At 38.5% G+C, this 20,302-nt stretch overlaps 1 protein-coding gene across 2 annotated transcripts in view; it reads right to left on the bottom strand.

Annotated features, from left to right (window-relative positions):
- Positions 1-8,837, bottom strand: part of pdgfd (platelet derived growth factor d) — a 57,976-nt gene extending 49,139 nt beyond the window's left edge. Inside the window, exon 1 of one of the 2 annotated variants that reach the window (XM_017431003.3) lies at positions 8,248-8,837. In XM_017431003.3, the coding sequence (XP_017286492.1) occupies positions 8,248-8,365 (118 nt within the window). In that variant the 5' untranslated portion in view covers positions 8,366-8,837. The remainder of the gene's footprint in view (positions 1-8,247) is intronic. The other variant, XM_017431002.3, reaches the window with a different exon arrangement.
- Between the last annotated feature and the right edge of the window lie 11,465 nt (positions 8,838-20,302).

Here is a 20,302-nt window from a genome sequence, read left to right as displayed (position 1 = left end):
GCTGCACCAATCCGCCTGTCGATCTCCCGCTCCATTTTTCCCTCATTCGTGAACAAGACCCCGAGATACTTAAACTCCTCCACTTGGGGCAGGACATCTTCCCCGACCCGGAGAAGGCACTCTACCCTTTTCCGGCTCAAGACCATGGCCTCGGATTTGGAGGCATTGCCTGAGTCACACTACTGATTATATTTGGTATCTTATGAAACGTGAAATAAGACAGAGGAAAAACTTCCAGCATGAATATCATACTTCTGCAAGATAATTACATTATGTAAAGTTGACTTTGGTGAAAAGGTTTATAAAAACGTGTTTGCCATCTGCTTTAGTCTTCGCCCTGCTCTGACTCGCCATGAGCAAAATGATTTGGTCAGAAATTAAACTATTTTCAAAGAGGTATCTTCAACAAGTGAGCTATTAGTTGTTTATAACCTTTAAAGGAAAAAAAACCTTAACTATTACTTTAAAAAAAAAAAAGTTGAAGAAAGTGTAAGAAGACATTTTGCCTTAAAAATGACCCAAATTTGTGTCCTTGGTTTCCACACATTAACAATGATGTTAAAGCACGAGACAATGCAACACAGTGATAAATATTATATGTTGTCTTTAACATATAGTTTAAATATGTTTAAAGTTAAGCTGTAAAAACTTCATTAGAAGAGTCATTGTAGTATTTTTTTTCTCCCTTCTAAGGTACTTCAGCATTGTGCCCTGAGTAGTTTTCTTATGACCTTGAATTAAGTTTTGCCTTTCTTTCACAGCATGTTTTGCATTTCTAATGACCCATGCAAACAGTTAATGTGTTGGTATTTTGCCCACATTGTGTAATTTATTATAGTGGACAACTCATTAGGGACGCTATAAGTAAAAAAAAAAAAAAAAAAAAAAAAAAATAGCTACACGTGGCAAATTTGCATTTTCCTACCTATGCTACAATCTAATCATAATACTGGATCTATTTTTTTTGTATTTATGTACTGTGTTTCCTCAAAATAAGATGCCTAAATTTGATAATAACAAGCAAGTCACAGTAAAAGTACAAACCTTGGTTGAGAATTTGTTTGGAAGAAGCTAGGGAATTTTATTCATATTAGAAATATATATATATTGGGGTTCTTGAGATTATGAAGCTGAATTACATTTTGACTTCCCTGAGTGAACCAAGTGAGTCATGATTCTGTTTTTTGTTTTTTTTTCCTCCCCTTGGCTTCAGTTCTGATCAGATGTTGAGATCAGATAATCTCCTTTACGTTTGATACCATACTTGGTTTTGCTCTTTCTTTCCAGAAATTTCTTATCTCCTTTCCCCACTCCTCAATCATTCCTGCTTTCGCCCATCTCCTCTTTTATGCTCTATCCATTTGGCTTGCCGTTGGTCTCGCTCTATCTCTTTGGAAGCTGACGAGGCAGAAAAGTGGAGGGACGGGTCTTTTAACTTGGCATATCTCTCTCCAAACACCTTTTCCCTCTCTTCATCCTCTGTGCCCTTCAGCTCCCTTCTACGCTCACTCTTCCTGTGCTCCCTCTTCCTCCTACAAATCTCAGGACCATCTCACGCATGAACATACCCCTCGCTCCACTCGCTTTATAAGGCTTCATTTCACCTTTTTTTTTTTCACTTTTTTTGTTGCACACAAAACTCCCACTTCTCCCCTCGTCACGCTGTCCAATGGGTCACTACCCTGTTTCCTCTGTGCACGAAATGAAAATAGTGCCAGATGAACATTTACAGGTGGGGTAACTTTAACTCATGCAAAGTGCGTATGTGTGTGCACGTGTGCGTGATGACAACTATTTATTGGGGGGATTCCCTTAAAAGGGAGGTCCTGCAGTGTGCCTGTGTGTGTGGCAGCCGAGGTGGGTGGGCAGTTTAGCATGCTGGGTGTACCGAGTGTGACTCATAAAGTCCAACAACCTCCGTGACATTTCTCCCTGCTGCAAGCTCTGCTGTTTAACACAGTTACAGAAAGAAAGAAAGAAAAACGTTAGAATCTGTTTGCTGCCATAAATCAGTCCAGCACAGGGGGTGTGATCAGGTTCCGAAGGGATATGACAAGATGGGGTGAACAGTTTTATGAACATCCTCAATTTTTTCTTTTTTTTTTACATTTTTTTCACTGTTTAAATTTCTCATCCCCCGTTTTTCTATCACATCCCAAAAGAATGGACTAAAGTGGTGACAAACTCTTCAGCTTTTCACCCACAAAATAAAAATTACAGAGACTCACAACCCCACCTTCTGCTGGTTGAAGTATCCAAACATTGCTAATGAGCCATTTAACAAAAAGCCCTGTCAACCATTACATTATTTGTGTCCATCTATTTTTCCTGATTTAATCTCTTTACAACATTTAAGGCTTGATATGGTATTGGCAATCATTTTTAAAGTTAATTGGATTTCTGTAGCTCTTCTCTAGACCCCCCACTTAGTGTTTCATAACACACAGCAGGGTCCTGACCCCAACTTTGGGAGCCAATGGATTAAATAATTAGGCTTTAGAATAGTTTATAAGATAATTCAAGTTAATCGCCACAAGATTTATGAAAAGCAACAAACCTTTTGAACAGCAGGTCTGTGATACTGTTTAAATAGCCAATGCAAATAGACTTTTTCAAGCAACTGACAGAAGTGATTCCCAATTTGAATGCATATGAATATGCAAACTACACTTGACCTAATGTGCTAAACTTTATTTTGTCTAGTCAATGCCAGTTTGTATAGATTCGGTGAAACTGCTTTTGATGAAAAGCAGCTGAAACAGACAGGGCTAGATGGGAAGATAAAAAACAGAAATGAGAAAGAGGGGAGACTGAAAGAGGAGGAAGGAGAGATGGAGTGATATGCAGAGAGAGACACACAGACAGATAAGACATGACTGAGAGGAAAGCGAACGATAAGAAGGGAATTATCAGCAGAGAGGGAATAGGAAGGCTACGCCAGTAGTTTTAATAAAACACACTGCAGTTCTGTCGGTTATAATCTCTGTTAGGCAGAGTTGCTCTGTAACTAAACAATGGCTTTTGGACACTAAATGTTTAAGCCACTGTTTCTGTATCCGTGGTTAACCATGACACGGATCGTGAGCAGGGCTGCTCAGTGCATGTGACGTGGTTCAAGTTCAACTGCAGGCTGCATGTTGGTTTACATGCGTGAATGTGAACTTTGACAAATATGAAGTGTGTGCATGCAACACTGCTGCACAACTTCAGTTAATATTAAAGCCAGTGAAACTGAAAATACAACGTGCTTAAATCTCCAAGTATTTCCCACACTCCCCTTGTAGTCAGAGAGCTGCACAGTGTCTGAGCGGTACCGCAGTATGCAGTCACTTTTAGAAGTTTTCACACTCTGGTTAGCGTTTGGCTACACCCTGCAGCACCATGAAAATTACCCATTAAAAATAATAAAACATTTTACACTGTGATTTTTTTTGTTTGTTTTAAAACCAATAGTTGATCTTTTCATCTTGGGTTGATGTCAGAACTTTCTCTTAAACTCTTTTTAAGGTTCTGCAGGAGAGGTAATGAACATTTATTACCTTACCTGTTGTAGATAGCTTTTTGAAAACCCTCAGGTTAGAAAAATAGTGTTTACCTCTGACCAGATTAACAAGCTAATGGCTACTCCAAGCAAGACTGAGACCAGAGTGCTGTTTTAAAATCACTGATTTCAACCATTTTATAGATGTCCATGCAAACACTGTTTTAGAGGCCTTTATCTCACCATCAGTTTTGCATTACACGGTTATTTACATCCAAATATGGTCGATTAGTAAGTCTAAATGTCATCAGCTAGCTGTAACACTTCTGGTGCAGCATAGGACACTTGAAAAAATAACAGCATTTTTGGCAAAATAATCAAGCAATGTGAAATTGGTTTCAATATAAAGGTTTATAAATAAAAAAGAAGTTGTTCATAGAGATACATACAACAGGTAAGATATTAATTGTTCATAAGCTCTTCACAAAACCCCACTTTAAAAGATACGAGCTGTCCCATTAATGCAAAGTATAGAACTTCCTTGAATGGGTGTCAAACCTCTTGACCTAATGTTACCATTTAAACGTCTTTAGGTTCCTTTAAAGCAAGCTAAGACATTCTGTCAGAACATTTACACACAAACACTCCCACTAAAACATATTCACACTCACAGGGGTTAGAGGACAAGTGAAAGCTGTGGAGTCCCTATCAGCAGGAGGTTCATTCATGCACGCTGAAGTTACTCTAATCAGCACCAGTCAGTCAAATGACGGAACTAAGCTCTCATGTTTCACATAAGCTGCATGTCAGGGGGAAACACACACACACTCAAACACATTTATAAGTAAGGAGAACTTCTAAGCAGTGAATTATTGCAAGTCGGCAGTAGATTAAGAAGCTTTTTTACTCGGAACAAGTCTACCTCAATAACAGTGATTACAGCCTGTGATCAAAGATCATAGCAGTCTAATTCAATATTATCTGATCCTATAAAGAGTTTGACGCCTGTCTTATGGTGGTTTTTAGAATCTAGCCCTTTGCCACCAACTGGCAACCTATAATAATCTTATTAAAAAAAGCCAAATACTGTCTGACTAAATAAGCGTGTTATTGTTTTCATGGCTCTTAGGCTCGTCACAGTTGTTACATCAGTTATTATTTTTTATGTAATCAAGATCATTTGGATTTTTCCAACGATTTTATGTCGGGAACAATTGAGTTGTCATTCATATCTCATCATCAAGCAAATATGTACTTTAAAGACAACAAAGGTGGACAGGAATTAAAATAGAGACCTGTCTCATTGTGCTTCATTTTTCCTTTGTGAATTTATGACATCATTCTTAGTCCTGTTATTACAAGGATTTCCCAGATCTTGACCTTGCCAGTGGAATAACAGAAAACAGAAAAAAGTACAAAAGCAAATTCAAATCACGTGTATGTTATGTTACACGATCAAGCCTATTGATTCATACTACTGCTGTTTTTTATTGATTAAATAAAAATAATTAAGACTGTGACTGATGACCACATCATTGTAAAATTTAACTTAAGGCTGTAACAAGATAGGATTTGCTGCAGCTGACAGAAATGTAAATTCTGGAAGCTACAAAAGTGACCAAATGAGTCAAACGTTCTCGGTCGAAACATGATCTGCTTTTCTGTTTCAGACCAAATTAACCTCCTCTGTCCGGGTGAAAGCAATTACAGAATAAAGGTTATTCTCACAGCCTACTTGCTGAGATACCAACCATGAACTTTCCCTTATTCGAAACCAAATATTTCTGTTGACTTAACCAAACAGCAACTAAGAAACGAATAAAACAAAAAACAAGATGACTAACGTTTTACAGAAGGTTATGATGAAAGTTACCACAATTTCAAAATCCACGTTTTGGTACAATAATCTTTTGAAGACAATTTAAAAATCACTAAAACCTGCACTGTTAAACTTCTTCGACATGTGACTGTTTTCACTACGTTTAATTTACATATGCCTAAAATATCTTGCAGAATAAAGGGGGTTAAATGAGTCAAACCACAGCTCTGTTCTTAATCTTTTCATTTCTTAAATACTATCCTGAAAATATAAGAATAACATCAAATACCAAAACTAGTCTCCCTTCAGAGCTGCTGAAAACTGCTGGAACCAAAAAATAATAAAAACATTCCTGCACTATTGTTAAAGGAAAAGCACATTAGGGCTTAAAAAAGCTTTCTTCTGATCTTTCAGCTTAATAACTTATCTTTTTTTTCCCCTCACTCTCTGTGAGAGAACAGACACTTTTTATTCAGCTGCTATTTTGAGCCTCCACCAAAGAGAGTTGGTGCAGCTGCTTGTCTTTTGAGAGGATCAACTTTTACTTCTCAACCAGCCGTTTCTTTGTCAGCGTTAACTACGTTTCCATGCCGTCTGTCGGCTGCTTTCTCACGGAGCAGCTACAGCACAGCTGGGGCTGCTTCTGACAGATCACTTGCGGTTTGCACACATTTATTTGGCAAACAAAAAAGTGTGCGATGCTATCAGCCAAACAAGCACAGTTGGGGTAAAATATCCCTTTTATAGCCTTTTATAGATGTGATAAGAATCATTGCAAGATTTGGCTCCAGTAAGTAACCTTTTGTGAATGACTCTCAGCTACTAACAGATCAAACCTTCGCTCAATATTTGTAAAACTGAGTTATAGGCATGTTTGTGTTTTCTAAAGTGTGTTGGCTGTGGCAGCCATCTTGAACTGGGCTGGCTCCAAAAGGTAATGACTTAAGAGGTACATCTAGTGATTGTTACCTGAAAGTTTCATTAAGCTCCGTCCAATGGTTCATGAGATATGTTGCTAAAAGACAGACACAATCGCATAAGCACACACAAACACACCGAAATGGGCTAAAAACATCTGCCTCCACCTTTTGGCGTTCAAAACTTTAAACAGTTTTGGACGTATCTGATACACTGCCAAGAAGAAAAATAAGGGTCATTAATGTGCTGACAGTCTTGACTTACCCCTGCATGTTTTTTATATATATTTTTTTTGCTGTCTATTATCACACACAGAGATGCACAGAGGCGTTTGGAGAATCAGGGCTTCAGAGGGCAGCCATCTAGGTTAGAGACTAATACTTTAGTTTTATTTTCATGTTTCCCAGCCACCAGCAGCCCTGTAGCTGAGTGAATGTGAGCAATCAAAGGTGCTGCCCCGTGACTTTAGCCTCAGGGGCCGGGAGGGAAACGTAAACGGCGGCACATCTCCACTAAGTTATACATGCAGGTGGATCAGGGCGTCTGCAGACCTCAGCTGCAGCCAGGGATAAGATGCTCGCTCTGTCTGAAAGGATCCCAGTGCCCGGCGTGCTTTAAATTTTATAGGTTTGTCACCAAACAAAACTTCACTGTCCTCTTTCCCCGCAGTTTAAATCCACACTTCATGCATAATTGAACACTTACTTTTACACACACACATCCCCACACATTGAACATCCCTGAGCCGTATCAGCCACGTAAAGGTCCACACTGTACGGTACACGACAACCTATCAATGACATTATTTACCTTTTGTTTTAGATAGATTTAAACATCCTCTTAAGGTAATATTACAGCTTTAAATTAGAAATAGGAAGCATAAAAATGAACAGGTCTGTTGCTCTTACTGCTGACTCAGCTGCAGTCTTGGTTCCAACCACTAAATTTCTGAGCTTCCTACCTGACAGGGCCATCCTCTACAAAAATGCTTATCTGCATGGATCATAAACAGGAAAAAGTACTCAGAATTTCATTTGCCAAATAATCGCTTACTTCCTATGTGAGAGTCGTAGTTGTGGCGTAATTTTGAACGTTTGCTCCAACAAAAGCTGCAAAAGGACTTCTTCAACAACCTAAAACACTCCTGGATCGCGTTTTCAAATCCCCCAATTTGATTTGTCAACAGGTACTTTTTCTTTTTTTTTTCACCAAATAAATGTTGGAGAGGTAATGACAATGTAAAGGAAATGTACTTCTCTGCAGTAACACACTCAGTCTTTGGAGTGATTAAAGGTTTATTACTAGTTAGTTAATAAAAATGAAAACGATTAATATTATTCTAAACACTGACAAAGTTAGTCAGAACATTCATCAAAGAACATGTTAGGAAACTGAAGACAGGTCTAAATAAAAATTCATGAACTAAGAAACAAGGTTTGCACATTCTCTTCTAATATTAATACTTAATGTGCTCCTAAATAAAAAAAAATGTAAGCATGGCTGCCAGCTTCCACGTGGTGTTGTTTACCTACAGAAACAGCTGAAGCGACTGAAAATAGGTCAACAATGACGACTTCAGTGGAAGAGCTGCTTCGGATCGAGAAGTCTCATCATTTTGACGTACTGGTTCAGATTTGTTGAGTAAGGAACGCAGATAAAAGCGCTTTGTTTACGTTGACTGCGTGCCTGCGTTTCAGAATTGCCTATTTAAATAACTGGAAAACTACTGGAGTAAAACTCTTTCGAACTGCACCATTTGATGTAGTTCTGGATAAACTTTGTCCTGTTTGATTTCATAGTTTGCAACGACTAATTTTATTATTCCCAACATTTTGAGTTTCAGAACGTTATAGCCTATTCCTATTTTTTTAAAACCCAGACGCTTACTTGAAAGTTATTTTAAAGCTCTTTCAGTTGATATCCTGTCTTTTAAAAATGTTGTTACCATTGTTGCATTGACATCCTATCCAACACAGAAGAGGCAGGCCCATAAAGAGAAGTTAATTGAGTGGAAAGCTGGATGTCTCACCGTCTCTCCTGCTGTTGCCCCTCAGCACTTTGGCAGTGGCGACCTGAGCCCTCCCGACTCTGCTCATGGCGGTCAGCAATAAAACCATCCACATCTGGAACACCACCGGTCCTCTCATGGTGCCGACACACTCTCCAGCCTCCTCACCCTCCGGCGGAACGAAAAAAAAGGGAAGGAAGAATTCCCCGAGATTTCGCGAGAAAAGTTCTGACAACTTCCCACTCAGCAGCTCGGAGCCTTCCCTGTGTCTTTCCCAAACTTGTTGCGTCCCATTAACTGAGGTGTGTGTGTGTGTGCGGACACGACGTTCCCCCCCACCTAGGTCCGGACCGGTGCCAAAGTTTAAGCGCTTGGACTCCCTTCCTGAGAAAGTTGAGCGTCTGCAGGCTGGAAGCGAGCGCAAACTCCGCAGCGACGGACGGCGAGCAGGTGGAGGATAATATAGCTCCGCTCACGGTCAGACGGCAGGGCCTCTGGCGCCGGACGTCTTATCACCGCGAAGCGCGAAAAAAATGCCGTTCGGTCACCGAGAAATACTTTCTATGTAACGAGCTAGTCAGCGCGAGACAAACTTTGCCGACTGACCGGCGCGCGCTCACTGTGCGCGTGCCAATGCGTGTGTGTAACGAGGACAGATGCTGAGGAGACAAATTGGAGTTTATTTGAATGCATAATCTATCTATCTATCTATCTATCTATCTATCTATCTATCTATCTATCTATCAAAAAGAAGCATTCCTTGAAGTAATGCATGTCGCCCGCCGCCTTGCATGCCAAAGTTTTAAACCAAAATGTTGGGGATGACTCTCAGCGATGACCACATCAAACTTTAGCTAACTGCCTGTAAAATCGACTGACTTAGAGCTACTTATGAGTATGCCAAGACTGATTTGTTGTGGCGGCCATCTTGAGTCAGGTTGACTCCAAAACTTAATCAGTTGTAGATGGACATCCAGTGACTACCTCCTGAGAGTTTCATTGAAATCCGTACAGTGGTTCATGAGATATTATGCTAACAGACGGACTGAGTTGACTCCATCAGTTAATGCCAAAGTTTGGTTCAATATCTGTAAGAATGACTGAGACTGGTTTGTGGTTTGAGACGGAAAAGCTTCAAACACGCAAAAAACAATTACATCATCACCCACCTTTTATGGCAATGGGCGATAATAAATGTATTTTATAAGGCAATAACTGTAAATGTCACTCATTCATTATGTGATATTTTCCTTCTTCACTTACTGTTCGACAGAGTACAGGTTACATGATGAATCCTGCAAATGGATTCTCAGAAATCACTCAGTGAACTTATTTGTGTGGGTGTAAATGCAGATCTCCTGTAGGTAATCATAAAAAGTTGATTTATGCACCACTGTCAAAGTTTTGCAACTTGTTTTTTCAATTCAAATTATAGGGTGCTTATAGAAAACGGCTGTAGCCTCTTGGTCTGAAAACTGAAGCCAATGTTTAGGCGCCTACAGCCTGCATTGTGTCCTGCAAACAGCAGGGGGAGCACTTGCGCCTGCAGTAAGACATAAGTAAAAAGAAAATTGTCAACTTTTTGTGTAAATTACTGCCACGCTTTGGATTTATAGTCTCAGTGGCTTCAAAGTGTCGCCGCATAAAAACAGAAGTATCTGAAATCCGTGCTCGTTGTCAGAAATGCACCATGCTCTAGAAGATGACAGGATCTTATTCTGATGTTTCTGGGTCTAAAAGTTTTCAAACTCTGTTGCGGTGCTCTGATCTGATGTGTGCACATGTGCCTGCCTACACAAGAGTTGAGATTTTGACAGCTAAGAGGCAGTGATCAGAAGTTTTCGGTTCTTAACACGGCACAAAACACACACTCTCATTTTCTTTCAGAGCACAGCGCATTTCCAACAATTATTAGGTATTTCACATGTCCAAAAACTAATTTAGGCAAATAAGGTTTCCCAGAACAAAACAAAAGCAAAAACAAAATAAAAAAATAATAATAATATTAGGGCTTTGTTTGATTTAGTGTGATGTATGCTTCAAGAGTTGAGCTTTGGACCTGCAGCTGTACATAATAATCAGCACGCACTTGCACGATCGAAACGTAAAGCCTCATGATGGTAGTTCACAAACGTACGGGTTCACGTCACGTATGGCAGTCTTTTGTACGCAACCTCAAAGCGAAACACGGCAACATTTAAATGCCATGCTAAATTTGTTTCTGAAATGAATTCTTCTCAAGGCACGGAACATGCACCGGTTTCTCACAATAGAACCACTGTTGATGTTCCCCGAATCAGATACAGACATTATCCACAGCTGCCCTTTTACACATGCGCCAAACAAAAGAACACTGTTGTTTGAGACGTGTGTTCCCCGCCGCAAGTCCTCCAGAGTGGCGGCAGGAAAGGCTGAACACGATGCTACAGGTACACAGCGGAATTCACTTGCTTATTAAAGTATTTAATGACAATCACGTGTACTGTTTTTGATTTGTTTTTATCCCAGTCTCCCTCACTCAGCAGCTCGATGCTTCAACGATTTCTTTTCTTTTTGCTTTCTTTCCTTGTCATCATCACATCAAATTTTGAGAGTTATTTAGCCTCCGTGCGATGAACTTTGCCAGCTTGTGGTTTCGGCTGATTCAGCACAAAGCCATCCCCATTACCCTGCAATTGGCTAATGACTAATGCAGCACCTAAAAGTTGGAGCCACTTAGGGAATTATATAGGTTATTAATAGAGAGTGGAAATTAATTAAAATTAAAAGCTATTAGACTACGCTGAGGAGCTTCAAAGGCATATGCACACGGGGAGTGAATTGTAAGTGGGCATAAAGATCGCTGGCAGGCACAGTTGTATCGTACCTCAAGTAACACACACACACACACACACACACAAACACAGATAACAGATGAAGTACAGCAAAATCTTTAGAAATTTAAAATGTGACCTGGTAACAAAGCAATGAAAAAGAAGCAATGCAACATAGGAATAAAATACTGTAGTCTAAATTAACTAGAAAAACTTAAATAAATTTAAAAAACAGAAAAAAAAACCTAAATCTGAGATCTTACATTTGATGACCGTGTTGACACACATAAATTTAGAAGAAAAAACTTTTAATTAACCAGGTGCTAATAAACAGATACAAAATCTGATAAACAAACAGGTAATTTTAGATATTGAGCTAAAGTTTGGCAGGGTAGTAGCTGAGAGTCATCCCTGAGACAGACTCTGAGGGTGAACTGATTGCACGAGATTCCCAAGATTGTGTAACGTTGTGCTTTATGCTATTTTCAAGATTTAGCCAAAGAGGCTTTAATGCCATCAGTTCTCAGCATATGATCTTAGTCTAAAACTCTGGCTTGAAAGTTGGCAGGCGATATGCATTCCTTCAAGGAAAGTTAGATGGGGTTTTTTTTACATTTCTTATTGTTTTACTGATTTAAAGTATTAATATTGCTCAGTGGATTACGGTGCAGTGCCAGTAGCAGATTTGCTCATAATCTTACTGTATTTTCCACTCCCTGTCTGCTCAGTGTTTGTGTGTATGCGTCCACAGCATGTGTCTGCTTGAATGATCTGGCATTTGTCTTCTCTTCCCCCGAAGCGAGCACAGTGCATAGACATACTGTTACCCTCATGTCTAATGTGTGTCTCCTCATGTGCGCGGAGCTAGGCTTCCATTTTACAATGTGTTGATTTAATCCGCCTCACTTGATGGGCCTGTTGTAAGTGCTGAAGTGCCCTTGAGCACAGCTCTTTGAGTCAGATCTCAGCTTTGAGTGCTTCAAACATTATTTTAAATAAAGTGATAGATGTTGCTTTGTAATTAAAACCTTTTATGAAAGGCATTTCAGTCCGATGGGAAAGTGAGAGTTATTAACCTTCAGAGGTACAGAATAGGTACAAGATGTCCCGGCACCCACAGGCCAATCAGTACACTTTGATCCTAATCTGATGGTTTTAATTTATTTTGGAAACCAAAGTTTTTTACCTCTACTAACAGTTTGAGGAAATAAATATAGATTGGTTCTGACACACTTATGAACTAACAGCTAGGGCCAAGACTAAAATAAACTTAAATTTCAAAAATGTTTTTGTGATTCATGCAAATGCACATAAAAAAAAACCATTTGCATTGCCATTACTTTCACATTGCACAGATATTTACATGATATTTCATGGTTATTAAAGGATGTATTCACAACAGGTAAAAGTATAATTGTTTATAAACTTTGTTCAGAACCTCACCATTCCTTTAAGGTATTTTGGATGCTTCAAGCATCTTGGAGGACTTGCTGAAGTTCTGTTTTTAACTTAGCCCGCCTCAGTCGCTTCTGTCTTATATAATCCCAGACGAACTCATTGACAGAGACGTCAGGGCTTTGTGGGGACCACGCCAACTGCTGCAGGGTTTCTTGTTCCTTTTGTAGACGATGATAGTACTTAATGAATTTGACTGCATGACTGGAGTTGTTGTCATGCATCAGACTGAAACAATCAAACAGCATCCTGAAGGTACTACCTTAAAAGAATAACCTTCTGAGCAGTATGTGCACCAAGTTTGTTCCCACCAGACTTTAGTAGATGAGACTAATGACACTATAGCTGAACATTGCTGACGATCAAAAGACCCTATATAAAAAGTCGTTCCAGTCTTTGGTGCTACTAGCAACTTTAGACCTAAAAAACTAATTTAAAGACAGAATTGCTTCTCTTTTCTCTTTTCATGTAGCCACCAAACACACAGCTTTCAGTTTTGAACTTCCTGATTTCAGCTTTTTTTGGGCTGGTTTCAGAATTTATGTATGAACATCTGTCAGTGATGGTGTATGAACATGCACAACTGGATTATGATTTTACAAAACTGAATTTACAGTCTCATAAAAGCCATGCTTTTTCATCTAACCAGACTTTTTTAGTCCTTTATAGCCTGGTTTCTTGTCCCCGAGAGTTTATTGAACATTTCAAATATATACAGTATTTGCTCTCTTACCCATGCTATCTCAAAGTGTGGCAACAGACTTTAAGAAAACATTTTACGAAAACCAACTTGAATATTGCATTATAACTAAAATGTTTTTGTTGCTTTTTCTCACACATACCCCAAACCTGCCAAAACTAAACTCACTGCTTCAATTTGTGTTTCTATTTGTTACCAACTAATTATGCAGTTCCAACCAGAGCAGCATGATTTGTTACCAACTAATTATAGATATACTTACCACGCTAGGTGTAGATGGTAGGATCAGTGCTTACAAGAACCTATTCTAAATACATTTTTGCTACTCTTTCACCTGTAAAAATCCTTCTCTCAATTGTCGTCTCCCATGTTTGCCACTGATGCTGGTTGGTGTGTTAAGTTGTACACTACTTGGTGATTAGTTCTCCTTATTGTATTATTCATGCTGATCCCTTCCATTGATTGTTAATTACTTGGCCTCATTCTTGACTTGACTCAATAAAAATATGTCAATTAATGATAGACTTTTTCTGAAACTTTGTTGTGTTTTGTTTTGTTTTGTTTGTTTTTGAATAGTTTGTTGTTGAAGCCATGCAAGTCATTTTAATTTCCCTTTAGATATTCAGAGTTAAAAGCAAGTACTCTTGACTTTGATCACCCACTGAATCTTCTAGCCTGTTAGCATGCTGCTAACTGTTACCTATTAACTTCAGCTTTAATAGACACAACTGAGCTGTAATTCAATCGGATCAGGCCACCAGGCTCAAATATGGAACAACCATTCTCTCTTTCAATCACTTTTTTTTATTCTACTTTTCCTTGATCCTCATATTCACCTTCCCTTCAGTCCTTGCCTCTATCCATCTTTTTCTCTGTCCTCCATTTTGGTCTTTTTTTCCTCCTCTGATCTGCTTCTGCTGTGCCTCTCACTATCTCTCTGCCTCAGTACATTCCTTACCTTCTTCTCCTTCCTCTCCCCATCCTCACTGGCTTTCATCCTTTTACCCCTCCATCCCTGCACCACCTCTCATTTTTCCTCTTGTCCCCTAATCATCTCTCATTTTTTAAAATTTCCCTGGCAGACAGCTCGAGTGCTGGTCCTTTTAGTCACAGGCTTTTAATTAGGAGAAAGCAGATTAAGAAGGACACTCTCTGCCCTGCAAATGGTGGACGCGCATGCAACACCCCTCCAAACGCAGCTAAATTTACACGTTCATAAGCACACAGAGTGAAAACAAAGCACCTCGTTTACGACAAATTTGTAAAGGAAATTTTCTCTTACAACCTATTTTTACACATTGTACATATTGTATTTTAGGTAAGGGACACATGAATATTGGGTGCACATTTTTAGTTTTTGTGGATTTTATGATGATTGTGTTGATAAAATGCACTTCTGTCATTATTAATTTAAAAGAGATGAAGGATACTATGACCTGATAAAATTAGTAACACAAAAAGAGTTAGTATTTGTTGCAAGTTTAACATTTGTAGAGTAAAATGAAAATAAATCTATTTTTGTTAAAAGCACAAAACTTTTCTTTAAAAAAATGAACTTAACTAACCAAACCAATTAAGAACGTTGACCCAGCACACATATTGTATAACAACATAAATGATTCATCACATAAATAAACAAATAAATAATAAACTATAATTGCATAGATTTTTCTTCCTCAACTTTCTTTGTGCTCATTTTTTGAGTGCAGTATCACAACGATATTTTGTGTGTGTCCTCACATACTGGGCTCAGACAAAAGGATTTGTAGTTCATGATTGGTAAGCAATTATCTCAGTGATTGTGACTAAAAGGTTTGGTAATTATTTGACATTTAAAATGTGATTAATTAAAGTTTATATTTAACCTCACAAAGAGCAGTTTCACTTCAGAAGTCATATGATTTTAATATTTAGGGCATAAGATCATTGTCCTACCACACACCGTCCAGGTCACATAAACCTGCTGTGGTCCAGGAGGTCAACCTGGGTCACTATTTTTGGTGGCTACATTGCCACCAATATGAAATGTTAAGCATACATTTGATGTCATCTGGATGCAACAGCATGTCAGACACATCTAGATTGTCCTGACACGACTGTTTAAAGGCTTTAAAGGCTTATTAATCAATATACAAAACAAAACTTAAAAGTAATAGATAATGGCAGCCCCCCCGCCTTTCGTGTTACCTTAATATGGCCACAGCTGGGTGAATAAAAGTACTTAAATACGCTGTAAAGCCAAGTCCCACTGTTGGGTTGGATTTATGGGCAGAAGCTGTGATGTTGCACATATATGTTCTTTCATCAGGTAAACAGGAAGATGACATAAAGCCTGAACAAAATCATGTTTGATTTCTTTGTTGATAATGTTTCTCAGTAATTGTTTGTGACATGTTATTTTAGTGCACTCTGTTGTCGCTGCAGTCGCCTTTCTCATGCATGCACTGATTCACCAAGCTGAACAGCCAATCGGACTGATCTCTCACAAGTCCAACATTCGCCAACTTTCAAAGAGTTCTCAATGGCCAGTTGTTCCCTTGCTGCACAAAGCCTCTTGAGTTTTAAAATAACATCTACATGATCTACTTCAAGCACTGTGATGATTAATGAGCACACTAATGAGTGCCATGACAGCAACACTTATGTGTGGGGAAATTGTTATTTCAAGTGAAGGCTTATAGAAATCCCACTTAATCCTGAAAGATGCTAAGATTGAAAAAGAATGTATTATGACTCATTTAAAAAGGTCTTTGATTGTTATGTGAAAGAAACAAGATCAGCTGCAGCTGTTAAAACCTCTAAGGCACGTACAATATGTGATGATCAGCATTTTACAAGAGTGCCATAGAGCCTAAACTAATGCATCCAATCAAAAGGGTTCTCATGCACATTGCACATAATAGCAGATACGACTGGGTAAATTCCACACTCCGCCAGAGTAGCTAAGAAAACTCTTCATAGTAATCTATCCAGTTTTAAAACAGATTTCATAGCAATCAAATGAATCATTTCTGCTGAAACTGCAGATTTGTGATAAAGCTTTTGCTGGTTGTGGTTGAAATGCATGCTGTTTACTCCTAACACCCGACAGGACATAAACACAGCTCTCTGTAGGGATGTGTTTGTGCAAGACTGTGCATATGCTTGTAACTGAGCTTTGTAAAAACATGATATCCTACTAGAAAATTATAGTATATACAACATAAATGTTGCATTACATGGTTACTTACATAGAATTCTGTGGTTGTTTGCAAATAGCGGTGGCAGCAGCTAGCCAAAAAAAAAGCTTTCTTTTGAGTCAACGTGTTGTGAGATGTTAGCTGATCTACAGACTTTCTATCTAGTAAGCTAATGCTACATCAAAAGCCCTGCTTTAACTCACTATTAGCTCATCAATCTTGTCAGAATTAAACTATCCTTCATGAAACTGAGGTTGTTCAATGAGCTATTAACTGTTCATAACTTTCCAACAGAACCCCACTTTAGAAGATTTTAACTAATGCTTTAGGACTAGAAAAGTGGTGTGCTTTGAGTCTGTGTTAATAACATTATCCTAACTCACATTGCATAGAATGTTGCCTTTAGTAAATGGGACTAGAGTTTTCCTTAAGTCTAAGTGAAGCCTCTGTCCAAACATAAAGCTAAATGACTAATAATGTCATATTTTTATCAAGAAAGCAGAAGAAGCATCACCAGAGGAATGTTGATCAAAGAAGCTCATTAAGCTACAGTGTAGTCCTAAGGCAAGATAAACACTAATGCTATCTCTTGATCTTTCTCATTCTTTTAGCTTCAGCCCCATCTATGAAATACTAACATCTTGTTTGTCTCTTCTGTGTGAAGACTTCTAAGTTTTAAGTTTTGTTTAGTTATCAGTTTATTGTGCCTAATGCACTGGAAGCAAAACTTAAAAATCCACTAAATGAAAATAATTTTTTTTCTCAAATGTACAAACACATACATAGAACTTTATGAAGTCTCTTTTCAAATGTGTGGTGCCATTCTGTCTATGAATCCTTTTCTTGTTGCCTTTCATTCCTCAGGAAGGTCAGTGTTACCTAAAAAAAAAAAAGTCAAAGCGTTCTTTTACGCTTTATCAGACTAAGGTCTGAGCTATTATGCATTCACATGCAGAGACAAAAGAGTAAAGCCAACATTACAGTCCAAATCTGTATAATTTTTACCTCAGAGATTGAACAGATGAACTGATTTTGTTTATTCATCCATCCATCCATCCATGAGTGTATTTTTTTATGAGCGACATGAGCAGTGTTCTGTCGCTCCTGGTCTCTGGCTTGCACTCTTGCACAAACATTCATATATGCACTGCACACACACTGTGTCTGCATGCACAATTCACTAATCAACACACACTAACAGGACATTCCTTTATCAAACGCCCCCCTGATATACACAGGTGTTAATTTGGTTTGCTTCCTCACCACCTGTGTTCAGCTGCTAATGGCAAAGCTCATTGCTGCTAATGTGGCTAATGCTAATTAGCTGCTGTGGCCCATTAGTCTGCATAAATATGAAGTGAACTGAATTTTCTTACAAAGTGCTGTCTTTGTTCTAAAGAAATATTCACTTTTTTGTGCATATGTATGTTAAAATTTGAATATACAGATTTTTTTTGTATTTTTTATCAATTTATCTTCTTTCAAACCTAAATGTTTATCTAAATAAAATTTTGATGAAAAGTTTGTTTTTTTAATTAAACCATTATGTTATGTATTTATGTGTTATGTATTTAAAAAAAATATAGCGATCCGTTTTGAGTATGTACATGTTTTGCTGCACGTTGGTTTCGACCAACACAATACACACGTGTGTGTATTAGAAGAGCAGATATATAATAAATTATGTTAGTGTCTGAAAGTGTGTGCCCCTGTGGGTTTTAATTATTGTTAACACTGTTTTTCCCCAGCCAATTAAACTGGAGCAGCAAAAAGTTAATCCAGTTGCCCTCCCAATCGCCTTGAGGGACCAAAAGCAAAAGTAATAAATGAGCCAAAAGATGGATTAAAGGAAGTACAAAAAAAAGGAAAACAGGGCAATCAGATAATATAACATGTAGTGATACTAATCCAAAACATTACTGACACCATTTCCAAATAGCATTTTAGAACCTAAACAAAAGGTAATGCATATTAAAGTGTTGTTGTGTTAAAATTGATCTAAAGTAAATTTTATCCCATATGTGACTTCATTATTTTATCTGAAGCACCAATTTCAGTTAAATGTAAGGTACATATAAGCCAGTCAACTGTCTTTATGTCCTTTAGTGTGATTTAAAAGTGCAACCAATCACATTCTGTTTATTCTCAAACTTCTGAGATATTTTATGATCATGTGCATCTATTTGCATCTGTCTACTTAGGAACAACTAGAACTTCAATAACCTTTAAAAAAGTTATTGAACATTTCTCTGAGAGGTTATTGCAGTTAGTAAGTGATCTACTTCTCTGTGTTATCGTTTTATGTGGTGTTTTAGTGTCACTCAAAATGCCACTTTTTCCCATTTATATATCACTGAATGACATAATGAACAGTCTGGGCACAGACACACGCTTTCAGACAATAATAGCAGGTCTCTCTGAAAAATTAAGACACACACAGTACATATAGTTCTGCGTAAGTGAGTTGAGTAGCTCCACCATATGTTGTATACATGCCTTGGCAGAGAGTGACAAATGTGTGTGTGTGTGTATGCTGGTGCATGTGTGCATCCTCATTTGAAACTTCTCACATCCTACATGTTTGTGTCAGTGAATGCACGAAGGCCTCAGAGGTTCTCCTTGTCATGGGTTTGAAATTTGCCCCGTGGCACTTCCACTGAACAGCTGCTCTCTCTCCTTGAAGGCTTTTTTTCATCTTCTGCTCTCATTCCTCTTAAGACGTATCTCACTGTTTCTCTGTTTCACTTCACCCCTTTCGTGCCTTATTTGGTTTCATCTGATGGTTCTTGTCGAAGCTCTTGAATCTGTTTCATGAAGATATTTTTGGGCACCTCTTAAACCTCAGCGTGCTATTCAAACTTTAAACTGTATTTTATATAATGTAATTTATCCAAGTCGTCTAAAAATAAGCCTATTCACTTATTTATTACAAACCAACTTTGAAAAAGATCTCTTCAAACTGAATGAAGACTCGATTACACTCTCCACAACCTACATGACCTATTACACAATGGCAGGATAGAAACAAACTTGGAACTCCTCCTTCAGTGTGAAGGCAGTCATGACCTAAATACAATCTTAGTACTGCCAAATACTTTGTGTGCTGTTATGTTTCTTATCCTTGAGATGCTCCCACTTGCACTCAACACATTCTGCACTTCAGGAGCACGTTCCTATGACTATCCTCTCATGTACACCCATAATCGCACCACACAATTGTCCTGGCATAACTCTCACAGATGCTGCTATACATGAGAAGATCATGCCATGCTCATGATACTTCACCGTGGGTATCAGATCTTTGCTAGATTGTTTCCGTGACCTTCGTATGATTACTGCTGTAGCCTTGGTAAGAGGCTACTGAGGCCAGTCCAGCTTAAAATTCTGGACACTCAAGCCACATCAGTGTATACAGGCTTCACGCCATGGATACGCAGCCCCCACGGTCCACCAAGGAGTTCGATAATCAGCTACCATGATGATAAACCACCACAACCTTGCTACAAAAGTTTTGTGTATGCTCCATGCAAAGACCATCCCTGTCCTGTCTGAATTTTTAGTTGTAGCAAGGTCATTGTTCAGTGTGAAGGGAGCCTCAGGGGGCTGGCACATATTCTTGTCATCAGGCAACAGGCAGCATCCATCTTGGGCAGATCATAAATCCATCAGAGGACCAACACAAAGAAAAAAAAAACATGATCTGCATCAGCCAGCGACAGCAGGCATGCAATTTTTCTTTATCTTAATTACTTCTACAATTCTTATTTTTTTAAGAAAGCTGAAACTGAAATAATGTATTTTACTTTTTCTTCACATGGCACTTAGTAACTAAACCTTAAGACCAACAGCACACGAGTGTAAGCACCTCTCTGCTGGTGCAGCTACTTTTCTTGCCACTGAATGAGCAAATTGGAGGCTAAGACAAGAGT

The sequence above is a fragment of the Kryptolebias marmoratus genome, linkage group LG2, assembly GCF_001649575.2.
Source record: "Kryptolebias marmoratus isolate JLee-2015 linkage group LG2, ASM164957v2, whole genome shotgun sequence".
Classification (NCBI taxonomy): Eukaryota; Metazoa; Chordata; class Actinopteri; order Cyprinodontiformes; family Rivulidae; genus Kryptolebias; species Kryptolebias marmoratus.
Note: the sequence above shows the minus strand (reverse complement) of the source record. Positions and strands in the feature narration are given on the sequence as shown.